The sequence below is a fragment of the Pan paniscus genome, chromosome 2, assembly GCF_029289425.2.
Source record: "Pan paniscus chromosome 2, NHGRI_mPanPan1-v2.0_pri, whole genome shotgun sequence".
NCBI lineage: Eukaryota > Metazoa > Chordata > Mammalia > Primates > Hominidae > Pan > Pan paniscus.
In genome coordinates, this window is record NC_085926.1 from 44,848,159 (window position 1) to 44,868,378 (window position 20,220).

Genomic DNA, 20,220 nt, shown 5'->3' on the forward strand with positions numbered 1-20,220 from the left:
CGCCCTTGGACCAATGGCCTTCTGGGACTCTGGCTGCCTGTATTCCAAGAGAAAGGTGTTTTTTTTGCTCCAAAAGACAGCTGACATTTAACCTTTCCCCTGAAGTTCCAGACACTGGGCTAGGCACCTGTATTAGTCCATTCTTGTACTACTCTACTACTCTAAAGAATACCTGAGACTGGGTAATTTATAAAGGAAAGAAGTTTAATTGACTCATAGTTCCACATGGCTGGGGACACCTCAGGAAACTTACAATCATGGCAGAAGAGGAAGTAGGCACATTTTACATGGTAGCAGGTGAGAGAGAGCGAGAAAGAGCAGGGGAAACTGCCTTATAAAACCATCAGATCTCATGAGAACTCACTGACTATCATGAGAACAGCATGGGGGAAACTGCCCCCATGATTCAATCACCTCCCACCAGGTCCCTCACTCAATATGTGGGGATTATGGGGATTACAATATGAGACGAGATTCGAGTGGGGACACACAGCCAGCCATGTCAGCACCTTATGCATACTTTATCCACAGCATCTTCCCAACAACCTGGAGATGGTATCACCTCCAGGCTGTGGTGAAGCAAGTGGTGAAGGGAGTGAATCTCAGGGAGGTGAAAATGCCCAGTCTGTCCAGGGCCCTTGCAAGACGTGCCAAAACTTCATGCTGTATGGAGCTGCTTTTCTGTCTCATGCATCCTGCCCTTGCAGGGGCGCTCCTGGCTGTCCAGGGTCCTGACCATTCCTTGTCTCCAGGCTGGTTCCAGATGGGATGAGTTGTTAGGACTGATGGATTCTTCTGGGAAGCATTTGTAAGATTTGGGATCTGGCCAGAGGGGGAGATGTCCACCTTATCTTATGGTTTGCTCAGGTCACAGTGGCTGTCACCAGTTCCCCCAATGCCATCCTGGGCAAGTACCAACTAAATGTGAAAACTGGAAACCACATCCTTAAGTCTGAAGAAAACATCCTATACCTTCTCTTCAACCCATGGTGTAAAGGTACTGTGAATCTCAGGTCTGCTGGGGAATGGCAGGTGACCCCGGCAAAACCTGCTATGTGCAATGCATAGTCTATGAGCTTTTGTTTGCTCTCAAGGTACTTGCAAACTAGTTTAAGGGATGTGACCCAGGAACAGATCACAGACACCACTGGAGCGTTTTCTTTGTGACCAGGCCCCTTAGAATGGAGGTCCTTATTCCCTGTTTCCACTTCTCCCCAGTGCCTTGCCCTGCCGCAGCTGGCTTCTGCCTCCACCACTGTACAGAGGCTGCCTTCGTGGGGGTGGGGAGGGGCCACCAAGGACTTCTTCCTTGCCAGCTCCAGGTCAGGGCCTGAATTGTGGTTGGTTCCTCCCTTCTGCTCCCTTAGTTCTGTTCTCTTCTCTCCACTTCCTCATGTACCCAGCTCATTTCTTCCTGTGGCTACACTGGAGCCTTTATGTAAATGGTGCTTGAGGCTACTTCTGCCATTGCCAGCACTGGCTTCTCTCCAGAGGGTGCTGGACATCTTCTTGCAGCTTCAAATGCGGCACATTCTATGTCAACCCTTTCCACACCTGCCCTCTCTCCTGGGGCCTTCTTGAAGTCAAAAGCCATCAGGTACCCATGCTAGAAGCCAAGGAGCTCTTTTTTTTTAACCTTTGTATTTGGAAATGATTTTGAGCTCACAGAAAAGTGGCAAAAATGATGTAATGAACAACCTATACCCTTTATCCAGGCTCACCTGTTGTTAACATTTTGCTCCATTTGCTTAATCATTTTCCCTCCCTCCCTCCTCTACACACACACACACACACACACACACTTTTTATTTTTGAACCATTTGAGAGTAAGTTACATATAAGTTGGTTCTTTACAACCCCTAAACCCTTCAATGTGTATTCCCTAAGAACAGGGATATTCTCTCATATAACCACAGTACAGTTATCAACTTTGGTAAATTAAGTGTTAGCAGCCCGGCGTGGTGGCTCACGCCTGTAATCACAGCACTTTGGGAGGCCGAGGTGGGCGCATCACGAGGTTGGGAGATCGAGACCATCCTGGCTAACACGGTGAAACCCCATCTCTACTAAAAATACAAAAAAATTAGCCGGGCATGGTGGCAGGCGCCTATATTCTCAGCTACTAGGGAGGCTGAGGCAGGAGAATGGCGTGAACCCGGGAGGCAGAACTTGCAGTGAGCCGAGATTGCACCACTGCACTCCAGCTCTGTCTCAAAAAAGGAAAAAAAAAAAAAATAGGCCAGGCGCGGTGGCTCATGCCTGTAATCCCAGCACTTTGGGAGGCCAAGGCAGGCGGAACACAGGGTCAGGAGATCAAGACCATCCTGGATAACATGGTGAAACCCTGTTTCTACTAAAAATACAAAAAATTAGCTGGGCGTGGTGGCACGCACCTGTAATCCCAGCTACTTGGGAGGCTGAGGCAGGAGAATCGCTTGAACCCGGGAGGTGGAGGTTGTAGTGAGCCAAGATCGCACCACTGCACTCCAGCCTGGGTGACAGAGCGAGACTCTGTCTCAAAAATAAATAAATAAATAAATAAATAAATAAATAAAAATAAATAATTAAAAAAATAAGTGTTAGCATAACACTTTCATCTACTATCTATATTCCAGTTTGGTCACTTTTTTTAAAATTTTTTTTTTTTTTTTTTTTGAGACGGAGTTTCACTCTTGTCGCCCAGGCTGGAGTGCAATGGCGCAATGGCACGATCTTGGCTCGCTGCAGCCTCTGCCTCCTGGGTTCAAGCAATTCTCCTGCCTCAGCCTCCCAAGTAGCTGGGATTACAGTCACATGCCACCACACCCAGCTAATTTTTCTATTTTTAGTAGAGACAGGGTTTCGCCATGTTGGTCAGGCTGGTCTCGAACTCCTGACTTCAGGTGATCTACCTGGCTTGGCCTCCCAAAGTGCTGGGATTATAGGCATGAGGCACCGCACCCAGCCGGTCACTTGATTTTATCATGTACTTTATAGCATTGTTTTCCCTCCAGTACAGGATCCAATCTAGAGTCACATTTTGCATGTAGTTATGTTTACCTCCTTTAATCTGGAACAATTTCTTAGTCTTTCTTTGTCTTTTTTGACATATTTTTGAGTACTAGAAGTCCCCCTTTTCAACAGATCATTCGTCATTTGGGTCTGTCTGATGATTCATCATCTTTAGATTCAGGTTACGCAGTCCTTGCTGGATATTATGTAAACGACATGTCCTTCTTGGAAAATCATATCTGGAGGCACTGCCTGCCCCTCACTGGGAATGTTAAATGTGATCATTTGGTCAAGGTGTTGTCCAGTTTTTCTGCTATATAATTACTATCTTTTTCTTTGTAACGAGTAGTCTATGTGGACACATTTTAAGACCATCCAAACATCCTGATCCTTATTAAAATTCTCCACCCCTAGATTTAGCATCCACTGATGGTTCTTGCTTCAACCATTCTTCACTGTGATGGTTGCACAGTGATTTTCCAAGGCCAGCTCTCCACCATGTTTACCTGCTAGCCCCTGGCATTTCCTGTAGGCAGAGTCCTCCCTTCACTCCCATCTACCTCTCTCTCTCTTCCATCTGTATGGACTCATGGACTCTCTCTTTCTTTTCAGTGGTTTATGATTCATCCTTTTCTTAACTCATGCTTAAATTGCTCCAGATTTTCCCAGGGGAAGTCCCCTACAGCTGGCTCGGGAAGTTCTTTTGGATACTTTCCCTCCCGCTTACCTCCCTCCCCCAACATTGGGTGTTCCAAGCCCCTCACAAAGACCTTGAAGCTCTCCCAGCACAGACAGTCCCCAGAGCAAGCCTGCTCCTGTCCCAGGGCAGAATATAACCTCTGTGGATGTGTGGTCTTGCTTCAGAGGACATGGTTTTCATGCCTGATGAGGACGAGCGCAAAGAGTACATCCTCAATGACACGGGCTGCCATTACGTGGGGGCTGCCAGAAGTATCAAATACAAACCCTGGAACTTTGGTCAGGTAATGATTTGTCGTCCTGTGGCTGGACCAGGCCCCATCTGCTAGACCACCCTTTTAGCTGGGTAGTAGCCAGTAAAGGTTCTGGAGAAAGGGTTGTGAACCTTGGGTCAAACGCCACCCTCATACATGTGAAACTTGGCCATAGAGGGGTGACCTGCCTAGGCTGCACAGATGGGGTGGAGTCCTGGGCAGAAGCCCTCCCACAAGGATCACCCATGGCCTTTCCCACCCACCCCATGGCTCTCTCCCACCCCCCATGGCTCTCTCCCACCCCCCACAGCTCTCTCCTACCCCCCACGGCTCTCTCCCACCCCCCTCGGCTCTCTCCCACCCCCCACGGCTCTCTCCCACCCCCCTTGGCTCTCTCCCCCCCCATGGCTCTCTTCCACCCCCCTTGGCCCTCTCCCACCTCCCATGGCTCTCTTCCACCCCCCACGACTCTCTCCCAACCCCAACGGCTCTCTCCCCCACCCACTCCCGCCACAGCACTCTCCCACCCCCCATGGCTATCTCCCACACCCCCCACCCCGCCACGGCTCTCTCCCACCCCCTATGGCTCTCTCTCATGCCAAACAGCTCTCTCCCACCCCCTACCTCCCAGTGTATTTACCAAAGAGCCAAGCACTGTTACAAGGAAGCACTGTTACAAGGAAGCCCTGTTACAATTAGAATGTTGGCGTTGACAAAGAGCTTCTAAACGAGAGGGAGAGTTTTTTAGAGACTTGTGTGGAGGCCTCTGCTGAGTGGAGGGCCAATGCCTTTGTGCAGCCATGAGGCAGAGAAGCTGGGGTGTGAGGATGCCAGACACCAGATGCTTCCCACCTCCCCTCCCCCCAGATTTGACAACAAAAAACTCCTGGGAAATGCCAGGCATTTCACAGCTGCTTGAGTTTCCCCTCCTCCCCCTGGGTCTGGACACCTAGGACAGGATGGAAGTAGGGACAAGGGAGGAAGGACTCCCAGCTGGCGAGGCTCCCACTGTGTGCTCTGTGCAAGGTGCGCCGAGTGCCCTCTCCACCCTCACTCCTTCCTAGAAGGCCCTCAGCATCCTCTCCTCACACATGAGGACCAGAGGGAAATGAAATGGAAGGGAGTAGCTGGCAAGGACACAGCCAAACGAACCGCAGGAGGGGTAGGGAAGAAGGAATCACCTGAATCCTAGGGAGTTTCCCCTCTTAGAAAATCAAGGGGTGGGCCGGGCACGGTGGCTCACACCTGTAATCCCAGCACTTCGGGAGGCCAAAGCAGGCAGATCATGAGGCCTGGAGATCGAGATCATCCTGGCTAACACAGTGAAACCCCATCTCTACTAAAAATACAAAACATTAGCCAGGCGTGGTGGCACGTGCCTGTAATCCCAGCTACTTGGGAGGCTGAGGCAGGAGAATCACTTGAACCCGGGAGACAGAGGTTGCAGTGAGCCGAGATGGCGCCACTGTACTCCAGCCTGAGCGACAGAGTGAGACTCCATCTTGAAAAAGAAAAAAAAGAAAATCAAGCGGTGATTTTAAGAAGCCCAAAGAGTGACTGGGTATGGAGGCTCACACCTGTAATCTCAGCACTTTGGGAGGCCAAGGTGGGAGGATGGCTTGAGGCCAGGAGTTCAAGGCCAGCCTGGGCAACATAGGGAGACCTGGTCTCTACAAAAAATAAACAAATTAGCTGGGCATGGTGATGCATGCCTATAGTCCCAGGCAGAGCTGTGGGGAGGGGGGACTGCAGTTGGAGAGGGAGGTGGGTGGATCACTTGAGTCCAGAAGGCTAAGGCTTCAGTGAGCAGTGATTGTGCCACTGTACTGTACCCTCTCTCAAAAAAATAAAAGATAAAATAAAAATAAAAAGAATCTCAAAGAATTGTAACCACAAAACTCCCCCAGACTCCTTCTGGAACATAAACATTGTGGTCTATTCCTTTTATTTTGGTAGTTTTTCCCTCAGGTTACAAAATTAACACATGTACTTCAACTCTGTAAATATACAGATATTTATGGATAATTACAGATTGAATCATCCAGTTTAGATGGTAAATTTTATGGGATATAAATGATATCTTGATAAAGTGGCTTACAGTAAATAGAATTTCAAAAGTAACGTGCTTATCACAAAAGACTTAGGAAATACAGAAATGTGGAAAGAAAATAAAATTATTCATAACCTCCTCCCTCAGTGATAATGACTTAACGTTTTAGTGTATTTTATTCTATTATCTATTACTAAGGCTTACATAGTTGTAATGCTATTTGTTCACAATTTTGTAGCCTGTTTCATTTATTCATTTATTTATTTATTTTTATTATTATTATTTTTTTGAGACAGAGTTTTGCTCTTGTTGCCCAGGCTGGAGTGCAATGGCACGATCTTGGCTCACTGCAACCTCCGCCTCCTGGGTTCAAGCGATTCCCCTGACTCAGCTTCCCGAGTAGCTGGGATTACAGGCACTCGCCACCACCACGCCCGGCTAATTTTGTATTTTTAGTAGAGACAGGGTTTCTCCATGTTGGTCAGGCTGGTCTTGAGCTCCCGACCTCAGGTGATCCACCTGCCTCGGCCTCCCAAAGTGTTGGGATTACAGGCGTGAGCCACCGCGCCTGGCCTGTTTCATTTATTTAACTTGATTACAAAGGAATTTTCCCCATGGTATTAAAAACTTCTTATACTTCCTTTTAGTGGCTGCATGCTAGAGCTCTATAAACTTACTTAACTATTGTCCTGTGGCAGGACATTTAAATGGTTTCTAATTTTCAGTGCTGTGGTGGACTTTTTTATGAGACTGTAGGCGGGGGAGATGGGTTACGCTACAGGGTGGCTGTGACATGCAAATTAGATGGTATGTGTTAAGTTTCTGACACAGGGCAAAGTCTTAACTGCCTCTTTCTTCATTTCCCAAAATAGTTTGAGAAAAATGTCCTGGACTGCTGCATTTCCCTGCTGACTGAGAGCTCCCTCAAGCCCACAGATAGGAGGGACCCCGTGCTGGTGTGCAGGGCCATGTGTGCTATGGTAGGTATGGAAAGCCTGGGCTGATGCTGTCTTGTACTTGCCAATTGCTCAGCCTTTTTCTGTTTTTCCTCAGCTAAACTGTAAGCTCTTTGAAGTACACCACAGTGCTATGGCCAATCAATTGTTCAAAACTATTAAGAAATAGACATTGCTGAAATCTGTTCTGAGCGCAGGTTTTCTTTTTCTTTTTTTTTTTTTTTTTGAGACAGAGTCTCACTCTGTCAGCCCGGCTGGAGTGCAGTGGCACGATCTTGGCTCACTGCAACCTCCACCCCTCCAGGTTTTAAGCAATTCTCTGCCTCAGCCTCCGGAGTAGCTGGGATTACAGGCACATGCCACCACGCCCGGCTAATTTTTTGTATTTTTAGTAGAGACGGGGTTTCACCAACTTGGCCAGGCTGGTCTTGAACTCCTGACCTCGTGATCCACCCGCCTCGGCCTCCCAAAGTGCTGGGATTACAGGCATGGGCCACCGCGCCTGGCTTTCAAGTCAGACCTGAGTCTGAACCCCAGCCCTGTCACTTATGGGCTGACGTTAGGTGTAAATGGCTTCAACTGTCTGAGCCTCAGTTTCCCCATCTGCAAAATGATATTAATACAGAAGGTCCTCTTTCTACCTGCAAGCTGGGCTCCAGTTGGGTGAGCAAACTGTTGCAGTTCACTTGGGACTTTTCTGGTTTTAGCACTAAGAATACTGTGTTCCAGGAAACCCCTCAGTCTTGGGCAAACAGGATGGTTGGTCACTCTATTCTGCCTGGCCACTTGGAAGTCAGTTTGTTCAGAGTGGCAGTTCTCAAATATTTTGGTCTCAAGACCTCTTTGCACTTTTAAAAATTATTAAGGACCCCAAATAAGTTGTATTTATATGGTTTATATTTACCAATATTTACTGTATTAGAAATTAAAACTGAAAAGTTTAAAACTATTTATTCTAAAAGAATAATTCCATTACATGTTAACATAAATAATGTATTTTTATTTTTAAAAACCTATGTTTTTCGAAGCATAAAATATGTAGTGAGAAGAGTGGCGTTGTTTTCCATTTTTGCAAATCTCTTTAATGTCTGGCTTGCTACAAGTCAGCTGGAATTTCATATCTGCTTCTGCATTCACTGTTTTAGTTGGAATATATGAACATCTGGCCTCACACGGATACATAGATTTAAAAAGGCAGAGGACAGCCGGGCGTGGTGGCTCACGCCTATAATCCCAGCACTTTGGGAGGCCGAGGCAGGTGGATCACGAGGTCAGGAGATCGAGACCATCCTGGCTAACATGGTGAAACCCCATCTCTACTAAAAATACAAAAAATTAGCTGGGTGTGGTGGCACACACCTGTAGTCCCAGCTACTGGGGAGGCTGAGGCAGGAGAATCACTTGAACCCAAGAGGCAGAGGTTGCAGTGAGCCAAGATCGCACCACTGTACTCCATCCAGCCTGGGTGACAGAGCAAGACTCCGTCTCAAAAAAAAAAAAAAAAAAAAAAAAGAAGCCAGGTGGGGGCAGGAATATTCCCATAGCCTTTTCAGATAATGGAAGATACTACGCTGAAGCTCTGTAAGTGGCAGTTTCTTAAAGTTGGTTGCAATGTGGAATCTGAAACCACAATTTTTCATCCTTTGTACACTTACGAGAGAATGAGAGTGAAGAAGGCAAATATTACCTTGGGATTATTATGCAAGTAGTTTTGATCACAGACCTTGGAACTCCCAGGGATCTCCCAATGCCAGTGAGGACCACTCTCCAAAGGTCCACTGAGTTCAGCCAACTGGCTGCTCTTGCCATCTGTGGGTGGCAGGCAGACGTATGCTCATCTCCAGGCGAGTCTGTGAGCTGAACTGCTGCGACAGACGAATCTTAAGTAGGGGGTCTTGAAATGCCCTCCTTGCAGAGTGGCTGTGAGCCTGTGTCTGTTGCACGTGGTATGCCTCATAAATGCTGGGGCTCCTGTTCCCCTGCACCTTAGGGGCTGGTGGGATTACCGGGGGCCCTCACGCTGACTCTCCCCAGAGAGTCCACCATGCCTGCTCTTTCCCCTTCACCCCCATGCTGGTATGTTCATTCTCTAGCCCAGGGGCCAGCAGATGGCCAGGCTGGATGCTGAGAGAGAACAAGTAAAGGAGACCAAGTCATTAGCAGGCAGAACTTGCCATGAGGGGCCCTAGTTCTCAGTGGTGCAGGTGGACTGGCACGTACCTGGCTGCTTCTCCTTTCAAGCTCCATGACTCTGGACAAGATTCTAAGCCTCTCTGGGCCTCTGTTATCTCATCTTTTGGGTGATTATGAGGTCTCAATAACACACAACAAGTGCCCAGCCCAGGGTCTGACACGCTTTGGGCCCACGAGTAGCCTATTCCCAGGTCATTCTTATGCGTGGTGGGGTTTGGGAAGCAATGGGCTAAGCCGCTGCTTGTTTCAGTGATAAGGAAACCAGCCGGGGGAGAAGGGGCAGTTCGCCAAAGGCTGCACAGTGAAGTGGTGGTTGAGCCAGCTGTGCTGACTCCTGGTGCAGTGCTCCTTCCTAGTGCCCTCCCAGCCACCTCCTCAGGCTGTGAGGCAAGCATGGGCAATTCAGAACTCCAAGGTGTTCCAGGAGTCACTTCCAAAATTAGGTTACTGCAGATTAGTTTCCATGCTCGGGAGTCTGAGAACCCCAGCCCACTTCAGAGGCCCTCCCCCTTTCCAGGTTCCCTATAAAGGTTGCCCCTTCACCCTTAGAAATTCGTGGCTATCCATGGGCCTCCTGGATCTGTGAATTTCTGACTAGCAGGCAGAGCTTCTGGCAGGGTCGCCTAAAGACGACTCCCACACCAGGAAGGGAACCTTGGCGCAGCAGTGAGTGCATTCATTATCCATTGCTAAGTAATAAGTTACCCCAAGACACTGTGGCTGAAACAACAAACATCCATTATCTCCCATGTCTGTGGGTCAGGAATCCAGGTGTGGTTTAGCTGAATGTTCTGGCTGAAGATCTCTGGGGGAGGACCTACTTCCAGGCTCACTCACCTAGCTGCGAGCAGCCTCAGGCCAGGGCAGCTCATAGCATGGCAGCCAGCTTCCATCAGAGTGAGCAAATAAGAGAGGGGGTGCCCAGGCTGGAAGCCACAGCCTTGGTCCCCTCATTTCAGAAGTGACAGCCATCACTTTTGCTGCATTCTGTTGGTTAGAAGTGAGTCACTGGGTCTAGGAGAGGGGATTACTGGGGACCATCTCGGTGACTGCCTACCAGGCCTGGGCACAGAAATGTGCTTTGTTCCGCAGGGGGATAGAGCCTCGTGCATCAGGAGTTTTGAAAGTCCTGATGTCCTTTGGGCTCAGCGTCACTCCCCTTCTTTCCCTATCTCCGCCCTCCCCTACATTGCTCTATAGACGGCTTGGGTCTAGCAGGCGCTGACAGGCTGGGGCCGCTTAATTTCGCAGGAGGACACAGCAGCCGGACCAGGGCAGTGGCTGGGTGAAAGTTAAGATGGGAGGTATTTCCTGCTTTGCCTAGGACTCTTTGCTTGTCTCTCTTTCATCTGTTTTCATTCCGTCTGACCACTCTTGAGTCTGGGGGTGGCCTCTGCTCTCTCTCTGATTTTGATGAATGAAGAGGCTTGTCCAGCCACAGGACCTGAGAGGTCACGGGAGGCCCAGGCCACACCATTGTTTGAGACTTCTTGTAAATTAAAACTGAACAAACTCCCAAACAGGATTCAGAAATTGTAGCATACTATAAGGGTTTTAGTTAAACAAACGGACATCTTTAACATCCTGGGAAACATGAGGCACTGTAACTGTGCTTTTCACAAGGCATGATGGGGTTTGCAAAGGATGTTAGTGTGCAGGCCAGGAGGGGATGGGTGGATGTGGTCAAAGCCAGGCCACCACCAGATCAAAGATTTGTGACTGTGTCACCTTTCATGTTTTCGGAGGGTTCCTCTGCACCTGCCTGTACAACCTTCTTTAGAGATTCCATTAAGTGCTTTCAAAGGTGAACTCACAAGGCTTTGTCCTCTCTCTGGTTTTAATAAGGTGGAAAGGATCGTCTAGCCAGGGCTCCTCAGGGGTTAAGAGAGGTGCAGGCCACTGACAATTTAAAAACAGAAGATGCCAAAACAGGCATAGGCTTAACCCAGGTCATCCTCAAAACAACCTAAAGGGACCGGGCATAGTGATTCACACCTGTAATCCCAGCACTTTGGGAGGTCGAGACAGTTGGATTACTTGAGCTCAGGAGTTTGAGACCAACCTGGCCAACATGGTGAAACCCTGCCTCTACAAAAAACTACAAAAATTAACCAAGTGTGGTGGCGTGCGCCTGTAGTCCCAATTACCTGGGTGGCTGAGGTGGGAGGATCACCTGAGCCCAGGAAGTTGAGGCGGCAGTGAGCCGAGCTCACACCACTCCAGCCTGGGCTACAGAGCAAGATCCTCTCTCAAGAAACAAACAAAACCAACCCAAAGGTAGGTGTTGTAATGATCATCATTTTACAAGGGAGGAAACTGAGGCATAGAGCAGTGAGCATCCTCCCCGGTCACTCAAACAGCTGGCATGCTCCTTGGCCCTTCTGGACACCCCACCTGTTCTGGAAAGCCCACGTCCTCCAAGTACTCTGAGACATTATGAGGTGTCCACTTTGGGGGCTGGGTGGCCAAGCTGGGCTGGCAGCACCTTGTTCTTCTGAGGGGTGGACACTGACCCCACCCCTACGTGTGTGGCAGATGAGCTTTGAGAAAGGCCAAGGCGTGCTCATTGGGAATTGGACTGGGGACTACGAAGGTGGCACAGCCCCATACAAGTGGACAGGCAGTGCCCCGATCCTGCAGCAGTACTACAACACGAAGCAGGCTGTGTGCTTTGGCCAGTGCTGGGTGTTTGCTGGGATCCTGACTACAGGTAAGTGGCAGATCCAGGGGCTGAGGGGAGAGGTCCCAAGGGAGGGACTCCCAGCCCCCACAGTTGCCAACCACCCTACCCTGGATCATTTCAGTGCTGAGAGCGTTGGGCATCCCAGCACGCAGTGTGACAGGCTTCGATTCAGCTCACGACACAGAAAGGAACCTCACGGTGGACACCTATGTGAATGAGAATGGCGAGAAAATCACCAATATGACCCACGACTCTGTCTGGTAGGGTTCCTCCTTCTCAACCTGCCCTGTCTCCTTCTCCCAGGAATTTTCTTTTTTCTTTTTAGAAACAGGGTCTCTCGCTAGTTTGCCCAGGCTGGTCTTGAACTGGTGTCAAGCAGTCCTCCTGCCTTAGCCTCCCAGGTAGCTGTGATTCCAGGTGCAAGCCACCATGTGTGGCATCCCAGGAGTTTTTTAGCCCAAGCCCAGTCTCCAGGCCCTCCCAACCCAGAGATTCTGCTGAGCTGTGGGGCCCCTTCGGCCTCCCTCAGAGACTGATTCAAGTTGTAGGCCAGTGCTCACTGCTCCTGAAATTCAATATTTTTCAACATTTGGCCTTGGACAATCTGTGCTGGAATCACCTGGGGGTGATTGTTAAAAAATGCAGATTCTTGGCCAGGCATGGTGGCACATGCCTGTAATCCCAGCACTTTGGGAGGCTGAGGTGGGTGGATCACGAGGTCAGGAGATTGTGACCATCCTGGCCATGGTGAAACCCCATCTCTACTAAAAATGCAAAAATTAGCTGGGCATAGTGGCACGTGCCTGTAATCCCAGCTACTTGGTAGGCTGAGGCAGGAGAATCACTTGAACCCAGGAGGCAGAGGTTGCAGTGAGCCGAGATCGCACCACTGCACTCCAGCCTGGTGACAGAGCTAGACTCCCTCTCAAAAAACAAAAACAAAAACAAAGCAAACAAAAAAAAATGCAGATTCCTGTACTGGAGCTTTTGCCTCTACAGGAGAAGGGCCAGGAGTCTGAAGTTCATGTTAGCACTTGGCCCAGGAGATCTGATATATACCACTGTTTGAGAACTTTTGATGTAACTAGTACCCACTGGCCAGCATGAAGCTTATTTCCTTTGTTCTCTGATCCAGAGCACATGGGCCCCTTGCAAGCTAAAATTGACCACAAGATAGAAAAGGGAGAATGAGAAGTTGCAGAGGGAGTAGACGAGGTGGGAAGGTCAGGGCATGATTACAAATTCCCGAGGCATTTCAGTTGAAGTTGGAGCCTTACAGCTTTTATTTAAATACTGCTGAGACGTTCTAGTTCATGTACCAAGACAAGAAAAAACAGAAAGACTTGAAACTTTTGGAAAGGAGGCACTAACCAGTATTATTTGTAGATGATATACAGTTGACCCTTGAACAGCATGGGTTTGAACTGTGCAGGTCCACTCATAGGCAGATTTTTTCAACTGAGTACAGGTGTATTTGTGGGAGGTGAAACCTGCCTATACTGAGATCTGGCTTTTCCTATATACACATTCCACAGGGCCAACTGTAGGACTTGAGTGTGTATGGATTTGGGTATACTCAGGGGTCCTGGAACCAATACCCTGTGGATACCGAGGAACGACTGTTAATTGTCTACCTAGAAAACCAAGAGCACCAACTTAAAAATAGCAAGATTTAATATGAGAATTCAGAGACTGGCCAGTTACAAAGTTGCTGATCAACCAAATCAGAATCCCAGTGAATTGAATACATTCATTGAATGAATGAAATAACAGTTGTAATCTTTTACTAGGCTGTGACTGCACAGCCTAGTGCATTTCACCCATTCATTCAGGAAAAATTTATTGGTGTCTGTTATGCTTCAAACACTGCAGATGTCAAGACAGGTAAGATTTAGTTCTGCCTCGAGTTCACCATCTCTAGTGGTGAAGACTCCCAGGTTCTTTGAAATCCATAGGCAGGGTGATGGTCTCATGAGGTTCCCCCAGCCCTGCCCCCTGCACACAACTCTGTGCCCTGGGAGGCTTTCTGAGAGGCAGGTGGGACTCACCGGTGGCCCCTTCCTTGCCAGTGTTGACAAAGGTTCCCAAACCCCTGAGAACAACCTCAGTGGGTCCCCGGTGATGAAGATGTCTCTGGCAATTTTGGTGTATTTATCTCTAACTAGGTTTGGGGGTGGTCCGGGGTGGGGCCCGTTCCCAATTTGCGGCAGGAATTTCCATGTGTGGACGGATGCCTGGATGAAGCGACCGGATCTGCCCAAGGGTTACGACGGCTGGCAGGCTGTGGACGCAACGCCGCAGGAGCGAAGCCAGGGTGAGTGGGTGGCAGGAAGGCGCTGGGCATCCATGCTGCTCTCCTTACATGGCCCAGGGTTCTGTGGGTCTTGGGTATGCAGCCAAGCAGGTGGGGAAAGTTTTCATAAAAATTTCCCAAAACAAAAAGCATGCTCAGTCCTTCCTGCTATTCCCACTGAGCAGGGGCTTCAGTTTGCTGGCTATTTTTATGAAGATAATGCCAATGACAGTACTGTTAAGAGCAATGAGATGGTGGCACTTAAGGGTTCCCTACTGCATGCCATGCGCAGTACCTACATGATCCATTTTACTCACAACTAACCTTTCAAAGTAAGTTGTCATTATCGTCATTTTACAAATGAGGAAACTGAGGCTCAGGGAGGTGAAGTGAGTTGTCTGAGGTCACACAGATCCACAAGGCTAGACCAGGATTCAGCCCAAGTCAGACATAATGGGGATGCTTATCTCAGCTGGTTATGGGTTACCAACTTCTGGGTAAGACAGTGGCCCCTTGTAGCTGGAAGGACCTTGCCGGGGGACAAGGGTGTCTTTGTACAGCTGGGGAAGCAGAGGCATGGGGTTGGTCTGAGGTTACTTGGAAAATCTGTGGAATCAAGTTATCTTTATTTTAAATAGTGAGTCCTAGTACTAAAGACAAAGTCAGCCCAGTAAAGGGAAAATAGATTAGCTCAATAGTTCTCAAATTTTAAAAAATTATTTATTTATTTATTTTGAGACAGAATCTCACTGTTGCCCAGGCTGGAGTGCAGTGGTGTAATCTCGGTTCACTGCAACCTCTGCCTCCCAGGTTCAAGCAATTTTCCTGTCTCAGTCTCCTGAGTAGCTGGGACTACAGGTGCACACCACCATGCCTGGCTAATTTTTACATTTTTAGTAGAGACAGGGCTTTGCCATATTGGTCAGGCTGGTCTCAAACTCCTGACCTCACGTGCTCCACCTCCCTTGGCCTCCCAAAGTGTTGGGATTACAGGCATGAGCCACTGTGCCTGGCCTTTATTTATTTATTTATTTATTTAGAGATGGAGTTTCACTCTTGTTACCCAGGCTGGAGTGCAATGGTGCAATCTTGGCTCACTGCAACCTCTGCCTCCCAGGTTAAAGTGATTCTCCTGCCTCAGCCTCCCGAGTAGCTGGGATTACAGGCGCCTGCCACCATGCCTGACTAATTTTTTGTATTTTTAGTAGAGACAGGGTTTCACCATGCTGGCCAGGCTTGTCTCAACCACCTGACCTCAGGTGATCTGCCTGTCTCGGCCTCCCAAAGTGCTGGGATTACAGGTGTGAACCACCACACCCAGCCTCAAACTTTTTTTTTTTTTGAAAAAAGCAGTCCAACCGCTCAGAAGGAAACTTCGTGTGCCACCTCATAATGTAAAGCAGAACTACTCCAGCTGAAGTGTGCCCAGGGACCAGCCGGCCCCTCCCTGAGATCTCTGCCTCACTCCTGCAGCCCCTGAAGTAGATGTCTCTCAAGGTTCTTCTAGGAATAAGTCTTAGTTTGGCTGTGAGCCTCATCCCAAGGATAGCAAATTCATCTGCCCACAGGGCCAGAGAGTGAACAGGGCTGTCTACTTGGGAAGATGGGGACCTAGAGACATGAGCATGCAGATCCCCAAAGGCATTCAGGTTACAATTTAAACATACTTTGCGGGCTCCACCCCTCATTGTGGGACTCCTGATTCCTCCAGCTGCAATGTGAGCCCACATGGCCCTGAAGGCAAAAAAAATGCTGTTAAAAGTGAAAACAGCCTCCACATTTCTCCAAAGATAAGGCATTGCCCTTATAATAGGGGGTGAGGGTGGTGGGAGGTGGCCCCCAGAGGTGGGAGGAGCAGGTGATATGCCCACACCCCCCCTGTACTCTGCAGGAAGATTCTCAGCAGGGCAGTATTGAGGGCTCTTTCCATCCAGGGAGTCTAAGTAGCATTTGCTGAGGTGGGACAGTAGCCATAGCAACCAGGCAGTGAGTAGCGCAGTGCCACTATCTGCCTGAGAGGCAGAGGAAGCCCTGTTCCCTGGCCAGAAAAGGGGCCTTAAAAGCCCACCTAACCTGCTCACCTTATAGATAAGGCCAGAGAGGGAGGGTGGGGATGCCCAGGTTCAGTCAACAAGTTAGGAGAAGAACCAGTATTAGATTAGGAGACCAGTTTTCCTGAGTCCTAGTCCTCCAATACACTGAATTCACAGGTTTGGCTGCCTTAAAGAGGCAAGGGAGAGGAGCCTGTGTGTTGAGGATTAAATAAAAATAGTGGAAGCAGAAAGCCCAATGCCCAGAATACAAGGGTATGTAAAAACCAAAGCTACTACTGAGGAACTATCAGCCAAGAGACTAATTCTCACTAAGTTGTCAATGACTAATAAGGGAACTCTCTATCCCCATGCTAGAAATAAAAAGACAGCTCTTAACAAAAATGAAAAATAAATAAATAAATAAATAGACAGCTCTTAGAATGGAAATGTTCTTATTAGCCCAGATCCATAGCAACAGCTTGCATTTGTTTTAGGCATAGGGCTAAGTACTTTGCCTGGATTATTTAATTTAATCTTCGCAATAGCCTTAGAAGGTAAGTGCTGTTTTTATTCCCAGTTTTCTAGGAAATGGAGCCACAGAGAGCTGAAATGCCTTGCACAAGGTCACATAGCTCCAAGGTGTGATGCCAGGAATCAGACCCAGATTGTGTGTCTCTGTGCTCTACTGGGGACTGATGTGCTGGGATGAGTTTAATAGGCAGCATGACTTCCTATTACTGGGACAGAGGATTCCTGACACTCTTCAAGTCAAAGCTGAGATGTGCCCCTCTTTTCAGAATAGTTAAGGATGGCCTAGGAAATGAGTACCCAGATGCTTCTTGGGCAAAATTTGCTTGCCAGTCCTGTTTGAGTTTGGGAATCATTGCTGCCACTGGGTCCAGGCTGGGTGGGCTGGGGAATCTCACTGAGAGTGACCACCCCTGGCTTCCCCTCAGGTGTCTTCTGCTGTGGGCCATCACCACTGACAGCCATCCGCAAAGGTGACATCTTTATTGTCTATGACACCAGATTCGTCTTCTCAGAAGTGAATGGTGACAGGCTCATCTGGTTGGTGAAGATGGTGAATGGGCAGGAGGAGTTACACGTAATTTCAATGGAGACCACAAGCATCGGGAAAAACATCAGCACCAAGGCAGTGGGCCAAGACAGGCGGAGAGATATCACCTATGAGTACAAGTATCCAGAAGGTGGCTAGCATCACAGGGCTCCTTCTGACTCAGCCCCTGAGTCACCCAGAACATGAAAATAGTCAAGATTGGGGGTGGGCCTGGGCAACATGGTGAAACCCCATCCCTACCAAAAAAAAAAAAAAAAAAATTAGCTGGGTGTGGTGGCATGTGCCTGTGGTCCCAGCTACTCAGGAGGCTAAGGTGGGAGGACTGCTTGAGCCAGGGAGGTTGAGGTTGCTGTGAGCTATGACCATGCCACTGCACTCCAGCCTGGGTGACAGAGCAAGACCCTGTCTCATACAAACAAAAAGACACAAATCCTAATTGAGGCCTTTGCATTGTTTGACCAGCTCATTCACCTTGCTAAGACTGTCCGTGCTCCCCAGTGCCCAGTAAATTAGACATCTTCTCAGCCTGGCTTTCTGGCCCCTGCAGAGCTGGCCTCTGGCTCCCTTCCTGAGCTTAAGTTCATCCCCTAGCCATGCTGCCTGCTGTTACCTGAAAATGCTGGCTACTTTCACCCCTGGCCAAACCTCTGCTTATGCTTTCCCTAACTGAACTGTCTCCTTTGCAATCTCTACTATCCACAGGCTCATATGCTGCCTCTGTTCTTGATGTTCCTCAATCTGACAGATTTGTATTTCCCCTGTGGCCCATTGGCTGTGGTTCCTGTACCACGTGGTAAGGAAAGGAAGACAACTCCATATAGCATCCTCAAAGGGTGCAAGAGTCCAGACAGGGGCAAACTGAAGATGGGATGTGATTAAGAGGAAGGCAGGAAATCGTAAGGACTCATAGACGAGGGAGCAATTTGCTGTGCTATGGGATGGCAGATGGTACCCATGCAGCTGGGGCTTTTCCCACCCTCCATTGCAGTATAGTTACAAGCAGGTCAGTTTGGACCCCTGGGTTGATTGTGAGCTTGTGTAAAACCTTGTACAAGGTAGGCCTGCAGTAAATATTTCTTCCATATAAATGAGGCAAGTGATGGCTACCAAGGCAGCTCAGGACAAACTGGAGCTCTCCACTTTGAAGTCTCTTTGTGTTCAGAATGGACGTGGATGGAGAGCTTTGTAACCAAGCTCAGAAATTCCTGTCTTACAGCTGCTATCTCTGAAATAGAATCTTATCCTCAGGGTTGTGTTGAAAATGAGCAAACTTGATTAAAAGCAATTAGGTCAGGAGTGTTTTTTTTTTTTTTTTTTTTTTTTGCAGGGTGACAGAAGTATCAGAGAGGGAGGGAAAGGATAGAGAGGGAGACCAGTGGTGTCTGTCAACTGCTACACTTGATGATGTCCCTCAGGTCTCTGAGGCTCTGTTCACTCTTCCTCATTTTTTTCCTTTCTGTCTCTCAGACTAGATAATCTTATGACCTGTCTTCAAGTTTGCTGATTTTCCTGCAAGCTCTAATCTGCTATTATTGTACTTTTCAACTCCAGAATTTATATTTGGTTCTTTTTTAAAAATAATTTTAATCTCTCTCGATATTCTCTATTTGGCAAGCCATTTGTTCTCACACCTTTTTTTTAGTTTTTTGAATATATTTAAAATAGCTAATTTAAAGTCTTTGTCTAGTAGGTTCAATGTCAGGGCTTCCTTAGGGACAGTTTTTATTGACTGTTTCCATGTTCCTACCCTGCCACCCCCACACCACCATGTATGGCCTATAGTTTGCTTGCATGTCTTGTAATTTTTTGTTAAAAATTGGACATTTTAAAGAACATAATATGGCAACTCTGGAAATCAGATCCTGTCCCCCATCCCAGGTTTGCTTTTGTGGTTGCTATTTGTTTAACGACTTCTCTGATATAATTCCAGAAATTCTATAATCTTTCTTGTCCATGACCACTGAATTCTCTGCTCAGTTTGCTGAATGGTCAGCTAATGATTAGATGGATATTGCTTTAAATTCCTTGAATCATTAAGACTCCTAGCCTTTGGCAAGGGGCTCTGTGTACAAGTTAGGGTACATTTCAATGCTCTGGCAGGCAATTTACAATTCTGCCTTCATTTCTTGCTTGAGCCTCAAGGTCAGTTAGAGGTGAGAGCCTTATCAGATCTTTCTCAGACCTTCTAGATTTCCAGGAATCTGTCTGAGCTTTTCAAAGCCCCTGTGGACATTTTGTCCCTCAGCTTTTCCTTTTAAGCTTTTTGGTCGGCTTCTTTTCCCCTCAACTCCCTTCTTTTCCTTGTTGCCTTAGGAAACTGCAGTTGTAAACAATTGCTGCAGGTTGTTTGTCTTAACAAATGCTCCAGGGAAAAGGCTGTTGGTAATGAGGGAGCTCTGAGTTAGGTCAATGAAGACAAACTCTGTGAATGAGGGTTTCCAGGGAATCGCCCTTAGATCAATTAACAACAATTCTCTGGTAGTGGAGCTTTTAGCGGAACTCCAAAACCATTCTGTCCCCTCCAGAGGTGGCTAGGCTGCTGGTTTTCACTGTGATTTGGTGCTGTGGTTTTTGAGTCTACTGTGGAGCTGGAAAGAAGGGGAGATGGGAATCAGAATGCCACAAAACTATTCTTACTGAGATTGTGCTGTTTTTCTTGAATAAATGCTCCTTAGATTATTATAAGCCTTTAGTTAATTTCAAGAATTCTGAAAAAGTTGATTTGATAATTTTTGCCAATGTTCTCATTGCTTTTATGGAGAAGCAGATTTTTGGAGGTCTTTATTCTGCCATTCCCACTGATGTCAGAATGTGCTATTGCTTAGGAATGGGGATTTGAATGATCCTCTGTGTGAATCTATAGCTCATGGGCTCCAGGGATGTCTCTGGAGTCCTGGCCATGGAGATGGTCTCCTTCTGCCACACGGGTGGTTGGGACATTTGGTCCTTGAAGGAGCACCTGAAGGAAGCTGCCTTTGTGTCTCTTTCAG

The 20,220-nt window shown here is 48.0% G+C and overlaps 1 protein-coding gene across 1 annotated transcript in view; it reads left to right on the plus strand.

Annotated features, from left to right (window-relative positions):
- The window catches only part of TGM4 (transglutaminase 4), a 40,232-nt gene that overhangs the window by 15,111 nt on the left and 4,901 nt on the right, over window positions 1-20,220 (plus strand). Inside the window, exons 4-10 of the mRNA XM_057301709.1 lie at window positions 868-997; window positions 3,856-3,974; window positions 6,867-6,974; window positions 11,679-11,853; window positions 11,948-12,086; window positions 14,037-14,140; window positions 17,109-17,360. Coding sequence (XP_057157692.1) covers window positions 868-997; window positions 3,856-3,974; window positions 6,867-6,974; window positions 11,679-11,853; window positions 11,948-12,086; window positions 14,037-14,140; window positions 17,109-17,360 — 1,027 coding nt within the window. The remainder of the gene's footprint in view (window positions 1-867; window positions 998-3,855; window positions 3,975-6,866; window positions 6,975-11,678; window positions 11,854-11,947; window positions 12,087-14,036; window positions 14,141-17,108; window positions 17,361-20,220) is intronic.